This window comes from Cyprinodon tularosa, unplaced genomic scaffold, assembly GCF_016077235.1.
Source record: "Cyprinodon tularosa strain WSP-4 unplaced genomic scaffold, ASM1607723v1 ctg786, whole genome shotgun sequence".
NCBI classification, from domain to species: Eukaryota; Metazoa; Chordata; class Actinopteri; order Cyprinodontiformes; family Cyprinodontidae; genus Cyprinodon; species Cyprinodon tularosa.
The window spans coordinates 146,167-159,167 of record NW_024039547.1 but is presented as its reverse complement, the minus strand read 5'-3'; the positions used below and the strand labels follow the sequence as shown (position 1 = coordinate 159,167).

The following is a 13,001-nucleotide window of genomic DNA, read 5'->3' as shown; positions in this document are numbered from 1 at the left end:
GTCTCATAAATGTCGTGATGGCACGTTTATTGTGCGTCTCTTCGTGTCAGTAACTGATCGCTGTCTTAATGAGCTGCTTTCGCGGCCTCTTTCTAGAAGAGTGAGGCGTTTCAAAAGCATTCTCTCCATTTTTAGATTCAGGTCATTTGTGCGACAGAACAGAAAAGCCCCAAAGCTGTCTGCACTGTATGCAAACATCATCTGAACTCCACATGTGTTTGACAGGACTACATCCTGGAGCACTACAATGAAGACGGACGAAGTTTCGAGGAGGAGATTGCAGATCTGATGGACCTGCGGCAGGTGAGGTGTTTAAATGCTTTAACAGCAGCTTCCCAGCCTGTTATTCTCTGCCTTAAAAACCCATCATCAGTTCCACGCCCCTGGGTTTGGAAATGACTGGTTGTGTTGCTGTAGTTTCAAACACTAGGCTCCTAATGCCTGAAAGGAGTTTGAGTGAGAACACTGCGTCATCACAGCTAAAGTGTGTTAGAACTGCATGTTACCAAACGTCGTTTCTGTCGTTTTTTTCAGGCCTGCAGAACGCCAAGCAGGAATGACGCTGGGGTGGAGCTGCTCGCAAAATACTACGGTCATCTTCCCCTAATAGAGAACAGATTCTTCTCCCCGACCCGCCAGACCGGCATCTTCTTCACCTGGTATGATCTGATTTACGCAACTTTGCACATCCTTTCAGCCATTTTATGTTGGCTTGCATTTTTTCTGATGAAAAGAACTTCATGAAGTCTATAAATTTGACATGTTTTCCAAATTTCCTTCTTTCTTTTAGCTAATAAATATTTGATGTGTTGAGCATTTAGCACCTCTAAATAAAAGTCGGTACAACCAATTCTATGCAGAAGTTTCCTACTTAACCCTTTATAGGGCAAGTTAGTGTTTTTGATCACTTGCATATCCCTTACAAATGGAGTCCCCTCCGTCCCTCAGTGAGTTCTAGAAGCAGAAGATCTATATCCAGCCATTCAGCAAAGATGCTGCCTCATGGTTGTACTTCTTATTTTGGCATTTGGCCAATTAGATGAACCCTTGAAGGATATATTACCTACCTGGAAGTTAAGTTGGGAAAAAAAAAAGTTAAAAAGTCAAGAAAAAACGTAAAAAGCGGATTTAAAAGTTGAAAAGTAAAGTTAGAAAGTTAATAAGCCTAGTTAACAATTATATTTAGGTTTTAAAAACAAAAAAAATTTAAGTACCAGTTTTAGCACTAATGCCGCTAAGGTAAAAAAAAAAAAAAAGTGTTTCTTTCATTTTGTGGAGTTTTTTTCATGGATTTCTTCTTGAAGCACCTTTGTTATTCTATATTTTGTTTTGTTTTTTTATTTCGGGCAAGTTGGTGTTTATTATTACATTGACATTCATTTTTGCCATCCATATTTTTTTAATGTTACAAAGGTAATAAGGTCTTTTCCTGGATTCCAATGACACTCACACTGGAAAAATGATCTAGAAATAAGTGAAAATTTCTCAAATTAAATGTATTTACCCTTAATTTAAGTAGGTAAATCATATGGCTTCCCAATGGAATGAGTATTTTTACTCTTAAAATAAGATATTTAGATAAAATGCACTTGAAATAAGACATTGCAATTGTGTTTTCTTATTATAAGTGTAAATTGGATTGTCCCATTGGCAAAATGTCTCTTTTACCTTCTCAATTCAAGAACAAATGCACTTATTTTAAGAAAAAATGACTTATCTAGGTTTTGATTTTTTCCAGTGCATTGACTTCACTGCAAAAACTACCTGGAAATAAGTAGAAAAATTCTTAAATCAAGTGTATTTACCCTTAATTTGAGCAGGTAAATAAGATGATCTGCCAATGGAATGGGTATTTTTACTCTTAAAATAAGATATTTAGATAATATGCACTGAAATAAGACAATAACATTGTTTTTTTTCTTATTTTGAAAGTAAATTATCTTGTTCCATTGGCAAAGTGTCTCACTTACCTCCTCAATTCAAGAAAAAATGCACTTATTTTAAGAGAAAATGACTTTGTGTTTTTGCAGTGTTGAAATTTTAATTTTCAAAGGATTTCACCGAGTGCCCTATAAAGGGTTAACAGCAACAGCTTCATAAAATGTAATTTCCTTATTAAAAAAATGAGAAATTTTAGATATTCTTCTATAGAAGAGTACAAGGAAGTAATTACTGTAACTGTTAAAAGAGGTCATAAAATGTCCCGTTTGATGTTTGTCTTACGGCGAATTTGGAGGATGGTGCAGCTTTTTTTTTTTTTTTTTTATCCAAGTGGGAAATATGTAGTACCCTTCAACTCAAAGTGAATCATGGCGGTGGGAATATCAGGCTTTAGGGAGGCTTTTCTGCAGATAGAAGGGAGGGTGTTGAATAAACATGACACCAGAAAGGTATTCATTAAATTTAACTTCCTGAAAGATAATACTATTGCATTTCATGTGATTTTCTATTTCAAAAACCAAACAATTATGTTTTTTTTGTAATGTATAAAAGCAATGTGCAAAGAAATTGAAGGCCAAGAGACATTGTGCAATCCTCTCTTAAATCGGCTGCTTTGAGCTCCTTTGTTGGGGGGTTTTCAGTCTTCAAGTATTCTGACACCTCCTTAAGTCTGTGGATCAGGAAGTATATCCCTACATAATGCCTCGCTACTCATTGGAGAATTAGAGGAGAAAGATTTAGGCTGGTGCCAGCTGTTTGTCTCCCTACAGCTTCTTTTTTTCCCCCTGCAATAAGACGTTCTAGTTCAGGGAGTTGAAACAAAAGAAACAAACTGCATAAAAGATCTACTGTAGGGAAAAAAATTGCCAATATGAAATATTTCACATTACACTGGAAAAAAATCGAAATCCAGATAAGTAATTTTTTTCTTAAAATAAGTGCATTTGTTCTTGGATTAAGGAGGTAAAAGAGAAATTTGCCAATTGAACAAGATAATTTACACTTAATAAGAAAACACAATTGCATTGTCTTATTTCAAGTGCACATTATCTAATTATCTTATTTTAAGAGTAAAAATACTCATTCCATTGGCAAACTATCTGATTTACCTACTTAATTAAGGGTAAATACACTTAATTTAGGAAATGTTTACGTATTTCTAGATGTTTTTTCCAGTGTATACTGGTTTGAATTTGAACACTGCAAAAAAAAATCTAGAAATAAGTAAAAGTGTCTTAAATTAAGTGTATTTACCCTTAATTTGAGTAGGTAAATAAGATGATCTGCCAATGGAATTAGCATTTTTACTCTTAAAACAAGATAATTAGATATTATGCACTTGAAATAAAACAATGCAATAGTTCTTACCTCCTAAATTCAAGAAAAAATGCACTTAATTTAAGAAAAATTGACTTATCTAGATTTCGATTTGTCCAGTGAACCACTATGAGGGTTGAATTGAACAGTAAACGGTAACGTGCTCTGGCTTCTTTCCTGCAGGTACGACTCCTTCACAGGCGTTCCCGTATGCCAACAGAACCTGTCTTTAGAGAAAGCCAGCGTGGTCTTCAACATTGCAGCGCTGTACTCCCAGATCGGGACGCGCAGTAACCGGCAGAAAGCAGCGGGCTTGGAGGAGGCCATCTCCGCTTTCCAAAAAGCTGCAGGTACGTCAAAGTTAACCTGAGAAGATGGAGAGTTTCACTTGGTTCACTTTAACCTGCAGTGGCGGTGAAACATGTAGATATAGTGAGATGATAGAAGAAAGATTTTCCCGTGGTTGTTTTACGCAGCAGAAATAATGGTCATGTCAAACGCTTCTTTAACTTGCAGGAAAGTTTGTTTGTTTTTCTTTGTGCTGCAAATAATCCCACTAAGGACACAATAAAGTATTGTTCAGATGGATAGCCAGCGCTTTATGTCTGGCTATCAGACGGCCTCCACCCTCTGGTTTCTGTTTCACATGTTTCTCTGGCTTCTTGTCATGTGGCTGAAGTCCAAAAAAGCATCAGCAAACATGAAGGAGCGCTCCACTTCTTAAAGGTCTGTCAACAAGTACAGTAAGACGGTGATCGATGCGCGGCTCTGCAGTGACGGGAGCGCTGCTCTTTAATTATAGCGCTCATCTTCAGTTAGACTTGTAAAAATAAAGCAATTATACTGTCAGAGGAAACATTGTTTGAGCAACAAACTGAGCTCAGGGCTGATTAATGTTAAGGATTTACATGCAGTGGATTTGGCTCAGCGCTCTGGCTGGAAGCGTAGTTCTCTGTTACTAAGCTCAGCTCTTGCTGCGAATTTAGATTTTATGACTCGTTCCTTTAAAAAAAGCTTTTATTTATCCATTGATGTGCAGATTGATAACAATAAAGTGGTGCAACTTTATTTAAAGTCGTAGGGAAGTCATATTTAAATGTTAAATCATTCTGGCTTAAACATGTATATAAATGTACTCTTTATCAGATGATATTGTGCCAAAATTTAGAAAATTTCAATTTAAAAAAAAATCCTGTCTTGAAATCTGTGTTTTTTTCCGTCATCTTCTTCAGGCCAGTTAGTTCTACGTCAGCCTGAACACCTAAATTCGGCCAATCATATATCAACGGTCATCTGTCAATCTATTTTTTTCGGTCATAGCTTCTTGATTCATATGTCGCAGCTAATAAACGCAACGGTGTAAATCAGAATCATTTCCTTTCCCATTGAGTTGCGTCCCAGTGTTCACGGGGATGGACGTCTGTGTCTTCGGCAGGCGTAGAGCTAACAGAACTGGCAGCGTTGCGAGGCAAGGGCTCAAACATGTACGGCTGGAAGCCTTCTACACCAAACCAAGCTTCTGCCGCCCTGGCGTCCTCTTCCACAACATCTTCGTTCCCGCTTTCCTCCTCTAAATAAAAAATGGATGACGGATGTTTCCGCTGTCCATTGCGTTCCTTGACAGTGTCGTTTCTAAATCACCAATGTAGTGCTTCTTGGTCCCAATGGAATTTCCCATTGGGAACCTACTAGCACTAAGTTGCTAACTGGTTAGCAAGATGCTTCTGAGAAACCGGACCAAACTTGCTTGCGAACCTTCCGCCACAACAATCCCGCCCCCTTGATAATCGGCCAATCACATTCACTTTATTCACTCGTGTAAAGTCGTGCACCACTCGGGAGAATTCAGAAACGCAACGGTTGGAACAGCCGCTTTCTTACGACTTTAAATAAAAGAAAATACAAGCATTTTATGTCAATGTTTTATTGCTCTTGGCGTTTTTAACTATAGATGTATTAGTTATGATAAACTGATGAATTATGTTTTAGGATTGTTTGTATGCAGAGCTGCCATCGATCAAATGTTGCAGGTTACTAATAATAATAACAACTGAACTTTATTGATCTTACAATGGAGAAATTAAACCTCTGCATTTAACCCATCCCCTTGGGGAGCAGTGGGTTGCCATCGTGCGGCGCCCAGGGAGCAGTGCGGGGTTAAAGGTCTTGCTCAGGGACCCAGAGTGGCAGTCTGTGAGATTCGATCAGGGTTCTTGCAACCTTCTCAGAACACAAGCGCTACGCTGTAACCCACTAGGCCAACACATGAGGAGTACTTTAAAAGATTTCATAAGATAAAGATTAAATTTTAACTATTCTTTAAGATGTTTAATAAAGGAAATAAGAGCATAATCCAAAATAATTAATCATAAATTTTTCATATTTCTAACAGAAGTGACGTCAAGGCACGTGTTTGTGCGAGAGAGAAAAGAAAATCAATCTTTTTTAATTTTGATTTTTTTTTTTTTTATAACTGCTCAGATGTCAACTTTTAAACTGTTTTTAGCTTATTAGCAGTTAGCACAGTTGGAGCCACTGACATCACAGAAAAAACTGTCAAACCAAGTTTTTTTTCCCAGAGAATCTGGATCCTTAAACTGAGGTTCTCCTAAAACCTGCTATAACCCTGAGTTTAAAGCTCAAAACAGAGAATCTTTGATGCACCAACACCCACCCCCCCTCCTGAGCATGTCTCAACCTGTGAGGGAAATATTCAGTATGTTCTTTCATCTTTTTTAATTGGAAGCATCTGTTTCACACTAAACATAGCTGATCTTTAATCTACAGGTTTCTTGATGCATCTCTTAAGATTATTATTATTATTACCAGAATAAATTGAAATGAGGTTTCAGGAGACAGAAAGGAAAAAAATCTTCCTTTTGGCTTCAAAGATAAACCACTGAGTTTATTCAGGTTCTTTTTAATTTTTAAGATGAGATGAACACACTTAAAAGAAACTTATCCTTTCATAAAGGTGATTTTGATCCATGTGACTTGGCTGTTTTGGGAGCATAAATGATTTAAAGCCTTTTGAGTTTTGCTTGGACTTCTGTTAACTCAAATCCCTCCTCCAGGCATGCTGAACCACCTTAAGGAAACCTTCACCCACACGCCCAGCTACGACATGAGCCCAGCCATGGTGAGCATGCTGATTCGCCTGATGCTTGCTCAAGCGCAGGAGTGCATCTTTGAGAAGATCGCACTTCCAGGGATCATGAACCAGTTCATCTCCCTGATTAAAATGGCTCAGGAGGCTGCAAAGGTAAATACGACATCATAAACTGCACGTGATGTCATCACGGCCATCTCCTCAAATTGCTGCTTTTAAAGTCCACTTTTTCCTCCGTCGTTCTCTTCTTGCCAGGTCTCAGAAATCTACGATCAGGTCCATCAGTCCATGATCCAGATGCCGATAAAAGACAACGTGCCGTTCTTCTGGTCCACCATGTCCCTGGTCAAAACCAACCACTACCGTGCCATTGCACATCACTTCATGGCCTCAGCACTGCTGGATCATGAGCGTAAGGAAACCTTTTTTTTTAGAAAACACACACGGTGAAAAGCTATAAAAGATGTGACGGAAAGCATGCATTCAGAGTCAGAAGTTCCTATCAGAGAAAAGGTTTCCTGCCTGATTGGGAAAACAGCCTAAACCAGTATTTCTTTTGCCTGTAGTACTGGGAGGGCTTCTGCTTCTGCTGGTTTTGCCAGATGACTGAACCAAAAGCTGTTACACAACAGCTATTTAAGGACACACACATCGACACACAAACTCTGCAGCTTTGTCCATAGAGCTGTGATCAACAGAGAGCAAAGACAAGGAAGGAATTTAAAGTAGAACAGAGCTGTTTAGATTAAGGCGAGCGACCCTTTATGTATCCTGTCCACATAAATAAAATCCAAGTAAATGAAAAGATATTTAAGTTGGGGAAACATTCCAAAAAAAAAAAAAAAAGTTTTTTGTTTGCTGTAGGGTTTGCATAACCGATGTGATTGATTAGCTGTGACGTCTTGTCGATGCCATAGTTCAATCTGTTATAATTAAAAAGAAAAAGTTGCGGTTTATTTTCTAACCCACAGTCCAATTAAATTTCCTTTGTCTCGTTTTGTTTCTGCATTTTTTTTGCTGAGGCCAATTGCAGGTTTTAAAGAGGTTGGAAAGTTTAGCGGGAGCGTGCAAAAACATGAGCAAGACTGTAATGCTTGGACTACGACCAATAAATAGAACAGCATCAAACTGAAACAGCTTTGAGTCTGGCAGCTCATTAACAAATTCCTGAGAGAACGAGGAAAATGAAGCAATTAACCACAGAACCGTAGAGAATAGAGGACGGATAGAAGCGAGGAACGGCGCTAAATGACGGCAGCAGCGGAATAGAGATGAAGCATAAATACCAGCCGATAGTTCTGCCTCAGTGAAGCAGAACGTCACAGAAAGGTCTGATCATTTCATCTGAAACTTTAATCAGGACTCGCAGACCACCGTTTACAGGCACTTCATAAAGTTTTAAAATAACTCATATTCTGAGGAGCTTTTTGATAAAAATAATGAAGTTTTTCTATAATCCTATTTACCAGAATCAGCAGAAAGTTTTGCTTTTTCTTTACTGTAAGTCGCATCAAAGCTTATTCTGTTTGGTTGGGATTTTACACGTCAATTAATATGAGACGCTGAATGAAAGTAAAGCGTTTTGTTTCTCAGACTGCTTTCATCTGATGAGATGATTAACTACCAGTTAAAACTAGTTTTATTTCCTAGCAGCATGAAAAAATAGCTCTTATCCTGTGAAAAAAAAGGATACTTAACCATGTTAAATGGGTTAAAAAGGTGGCCTTTTGATCTTATTGTTTATTGACATCATGATAAACTTTCCATCATGATAAGAGATTATTTTGAGTATCATCTAAATGAATTAGAGGTAAGAATGTTTATAAACGTCACAATTTTTTTTCATTTTTACCATACATTTAATTAACCTGACTCCGCCAGATGGATTTGCTCCGCATATCCATCTGGAAACCTTCCGTAGAAGTAATTTTGGGAAGGGGCGAAAATACTGGTTAGCTGATTGGCCTATGTTGGTGATAGACGGGCCAAATAAATCAATCAGATCAACGAAGCATATGACGTACTAACAGAGCGACGATGAAGAGGAGCCAATTGATAGATCAAACTCTTGCCGAAACCAGTCAGGAGAAGAGCAAAAACATCTTTTCCTCTGAGAAAAGCCTCCAGAGCAGTGTTTTGCTCTTATTTCAGTGAAGAAATACTCTGTAATTCCAATAAAACTTCCTCGATAGCCACGCTAACGCTAGTTTCATCGGCTGAAGCCGCCATGTTCTTTAGACTGAACTGTCGCGCTTCTCGTTGCGTCACACCTCAACCCGCCTCAAAGCCAACACTGATTGGACGTCGCTTGGTGAACGGCTCCAAAGTTTCTTTAACGGAGAGTCTCCAGACTGATCTGCGAGTGAAACCTTGAAAGCTCGCGAGATCAGGATGCTCTCACGAGGCTAACATTTAATTACCTAAACTAGTTGATTATTTCCCTGACCACAATTAATCCAATTAATAGTTTCAGCCCTAGATTAGATTTTAATTATATCTATCATATCTCCAAGCCCCCTTCGTGGCTGAAAGCTAATCACATCTTTTCCTTTTTGGACCATGGCGGTGGCAGCATTATGCTGTGGGGAAGTGTTTCCTCATTAGGGGTAGCTTAAAAAGAGGCTCTGAAAGTAAACCTACAAAAGAGGATTAGGGCCGTTTTACATGTGTTTGATATGGGGAAAAAGTCAGAATTCTTACTTTAATTTCAGAATGTTGTCTTATTTTCTCAGAATTCTCACATGTTCTTCAGAAGAGGATTAGGGCCACTGGCAAAAATATTTAAAAAGTAGGGATGCACGATATTGGGATTTTGGCCGATATCCGATATGCCGATATTTTAAAACTCATGTAGCCGATAACCGATATCGATACCGATATTAAAGCTGGACAAAAATAAGTAGTCATAGAAAATAGCAGTTTTGTTATCCATTTGAAAAATAATAAACTCAAATATATTTTCATATGCTGATATTAAATTGATTTTTAAAAACGCGGTATCGATCTATTTTACTTTTTAAAATCTCGTGAAATTTCATCGTTCTGTTACAAACTCTTGTGATATTTTCCAAATTCTTGTGAGATTTTGTTAGTAAAATAGATCGATACCGCGTCAATATATCAACATATAAAAATATGGCAAAAATTTCGTGAATTTTCGGGGGATTTCGTAGCATAACGATGACATATAGCAATATTTCATTAGTAAAAGAGATTGATATGGTGTTTTTAAATGGTAATATATCAGCATATGAAGATATTGTGATATTTTAATGTATCAATATTTTTTCCCTCGTCTTTAGAAGTTTTTAAGTTTGTAAAAAAGAAGTTTTGAGGAAGAAGTAGTATTTTATTTTTTTTTTAGACTTTAGAAACTCAGAAGCTGATCAAATATCGGGTTAAATATCGGTGGGGTGGCCGATGTCCGATATTCAGTTTTAAGGCCGATACCGATAGGGGGCCGATTATATTGTGCATCCCTATTAAAAAGTATATATATTTTTTATTTTATTTGAGAAAATAAATCAGAAACCTGTTAGAGAGGCTTTAGACTGATGTGGAGATCCACTTTCCAGCAGCACAATGACTCTAAACACAAAACCAGAGCAACAAAGAACAGGTTCACATCAAAGCCTGATGTTCTGTCTGGAATGGCAGTCAGGACAAAAAAATGAAAAACATTCTTCATTTTTCTTTCATTTCACAAAAATGTGAACTTTGTACGATCACAGTAAACCTGAAAAGAAAAAAAAAATCCATGGAAGTTTTAAACTTCCTACTAAAACCTTCACAAAAAAAAAATAAAAAAAATATCTACATTTTTCAGTTTATATTTAAAAAGCATGTCTTAAAAATAATTGTCATTGCTTCATATGAATCCTATTTTAAAGGACAGTTTCTGAAAATCTATTTTCCGTTTAAAATGAGACGTTTCTCAGTCTGGGATTGATTTTTCTCCCTCTGCGTTTAGTGGGCCCCAACGATGATGAGGATCAGCAGGAGAAGACCTTATCTCAGGTGTACGATCAGCTCCCCGAGGGATGCTCCCCACTCGACATCCTGAAGGACAAAGATGAACGTGAACGTATCGGTAAGCTAATCATAGCAGAGGTGAAAACGTTTAATGGCTGCTTCTGTGCGTCTCTGATCCTGTTTTGTCCGTTCCTCCGTAGGTAAAGCTCATATGCGTCGTGCCATCGCCAGTCACGAAGAGGCTCTAAGGAATCACGGTCTGTGCCAGCAACAGGACAAGCACGACGTCCTGCAGGAAATTTTAAAAGCCAGCCACCAGCGCTCTCTCAACAAGTACACAGACTTTGAAAGCGAGGAAGAGTTTGCGGACTACATCGAAGCTCCAGACATCATCTGTGAGTCCCTGGGCTGTTTTAAAAGAAGCAAATATCCTGTTTGCTTTAGCACAGGATGTTCAGATAAGATTGGAGGAATCCAGTCTGTCTGTGCCCCTGTGTTAAGAGACAACATGGCAGAGATTGACTTAGCGACAGAACAATGAGCTGAGCGTCTCCACAACAAATGCTTCCCGGAGCTCAGAGAGCGTTTTGTTTCTCTCTGTGTGGTTCGTCTCTCAGGAAACCTGACATGAAAAGCTCCTCTGTTGTTTCCCACACCTGCTGCAGTTATATTAGCTTTGATAAGCGACCATTATCTCTGAGCTCAGCTGATGTAATGTTTGCTCTGTTAACCTCATGTCCTCCTCCCTGCAGGGCAGCAGCTCGTATGGGTTGGTGACAGTAAACATTGTAATTGACTGAATCATTTCTGCGCTTCCTTTCACAGCTAAAACGGAGCATAAAGCAGAAATGGAGCTTCCCGCTTCCACAAAGGTGAAAGTCATCGACTTTTTCCAAAGGCTGGTATGTGGGTTACTAATATCCTTCACTTACATCACTGTTTTTTTCCTGTGATGGTTGGTTTGTTCATCAAGTGGTATGAAAAGGCTCTGCGGCAACTAGAGTTTTCTATCATTTCTGAATAAAACCAACCAAAGGTGAGACTCCAGGAATCTTTGGCGCATTTGGTGGAGCCATTTCCAAAGCTTCCTGGACTTTCATCCAAAGCAATAAATGCAAAACTAACACTAACTGTGGACGGAAAAGGGCGGAGCCTGGTTTATCCTTGCTCTGGTTATTGTGGTCTAAACTGGGATGAGGCTGAAAGAAGTGGAACTTCTTCTGACTTATTGTTCTTGTTATGGGCTGGGATTAGTCTTTTAAATTTTCCTTGGAATTTTGTGGTTCAGCACACTTCCTATATTTCATCTGAGATGAATCCTGTTTCTATAACTTTCTTTACATTTACACTGGAGTGTGTTTTAATGAGGAGTTGTGTGACAGAACAGCTAAAGCTGTGGAATTTGTGCAGCAGAAGAGAAAGATGTATGGTTTACAGATCTGAGAGGTTTGATGTGCATCAGTCAGAGAAATCCAGGCCTGTTGCAGCTCTAGAGCTGCAGAGATCCATCTGCTCTCCTCACAAATCTGACTCTGGAAAAAGTGGGAAAAAAGCAATTTTTTTAGACAAAAACCCCCCAAACATCTATGTCTAATTTATTAGATGCCTTATTTAAAGGTACACTATGCAACCGGTGTTGATTTTCCAGCGAGGCTCCACCCAGAGGGCGAAAGTAAAAGTGCACTGTCGTAAATATGCTCAGCTGTTCTCCTGGTTTCTCCGTCAAGCCAGGCGCTGTTGTTTTGAGCTTAGCAGACAGGCGAATGCAACGAATGACTAACACAGTGAAAGTATGAACATGCACACAGAGAGAGAGAAACCATTACAATGTTACTTACAATCGCATCAGCAGAAACGCGAGGTCCGCGTCAGCCTTGCAGCCTTCTTTTTATTTTAGCTCTCGCCATTCGGAAAAAGCTTGCCCGATGTTCACCCGTGTACGACTCCTCTCTCTGTCCGGAGCCCTTTTCCTCTTTCTTGCCTGCTCCGACATGGGCTTTCGCTGTTTTCACGCTGGTTTCGCCATGATAACTGCACAAAGATCGCCACTGTGCTAGCAACGAGCATGCTTTTAACTGGGGGCGTGTAGCAGTTCTCGCCGTAAAGCAAGACCGACTCCCGCGAGACTTCTGAGCCTGTGGGTGCGGGCCGAGGGCTCCTGCAATTGCAAGTGCGGTATTTCCCCCACAGACCACCAGGGCGGCCGAGAAAACCTTTGTTCAACCTGAAATGACTCATTTAATCATCCAAAACGTTATGGAACACATTAATTAACTGAAAAATGTTGCATAGTGTGCCTTTAAAACACAGCAATATGTAGAGGAAGTTGCTGTAATCGGAGGAGAATAAGTGGCAGCATCGTGCTGTGGGATACCTTTCTTCAGCAGGAAGTTAAGTCTGATTTATCCTCAGAAACCAGGCCGTCTGCATGGGTGTCAAAGTGAATGCAAATGTGCACCTCTCCAGAATTATAGGTGACCGCAGACAGTGCTGCAGACAGGAGGCCTCTGATTGGTCACATCTACATCCTCTCTACTCTATGCTTATTTCCTGTTTGGTTCCTTACCGGCTTGTTTTGTTTTTATGACCACGATTGTGGAAAATGACTCGTTAAGATGGAACAGCTAGAAGAGCGTGGTGCGCGAGAACGCTGGGACCCTTT

At 39.2% G+C, this 13,001-nt stretch overlaps 1 protein-coding gene across 2 annotated transcripts in view; it reads left to right on the top strand.

Moving 5' to 3' along the window:
* Window positions 1-13,001, top strand: part of rhpn2 (rhophilin, Rho GTPase binding protein 2) — a 49,436-nt gene that overhangs the window by 25,184 nt on the left and 11,251 nt on the right. Inside the window, exons 5-12 of one of the 2 annotated variants that reach the window (XM_038270997.1) lie at window positions 226-303; window positions 535-659; window positions 3,442-3,608; window positions 6,333-6,520; window positions 6,623-6,779; window positions 10,338-10,457; window positions 10,540-10,734; window positions 11,165-11,211. In XM_038270997.1, coding sequence (XP_038126925.1) covers window positions 226-303; window positions 535-659; window positions 3,442-3,608; window positions 6,333-6,520; window positions 6,623-6,779; window positions 10,338-10,457; window positions 10,540-10,734; window positions 11,165-11,211 — 1,077 coding nt within the window. Of the gene's footprint in view, window positions 1-225; window positions 304-534; window positions 660-3,441; window positions 3,609-6,332; window positions 6,521-6,622; window positions 6,780-10,337; window positions 10,458-10,539; window positions 10,735-11,164; window positions 11,242-13,001 lie in introns of both variants that reach the window. The other variant, XM_038270996.1, reaches the window with a different exon arrangement.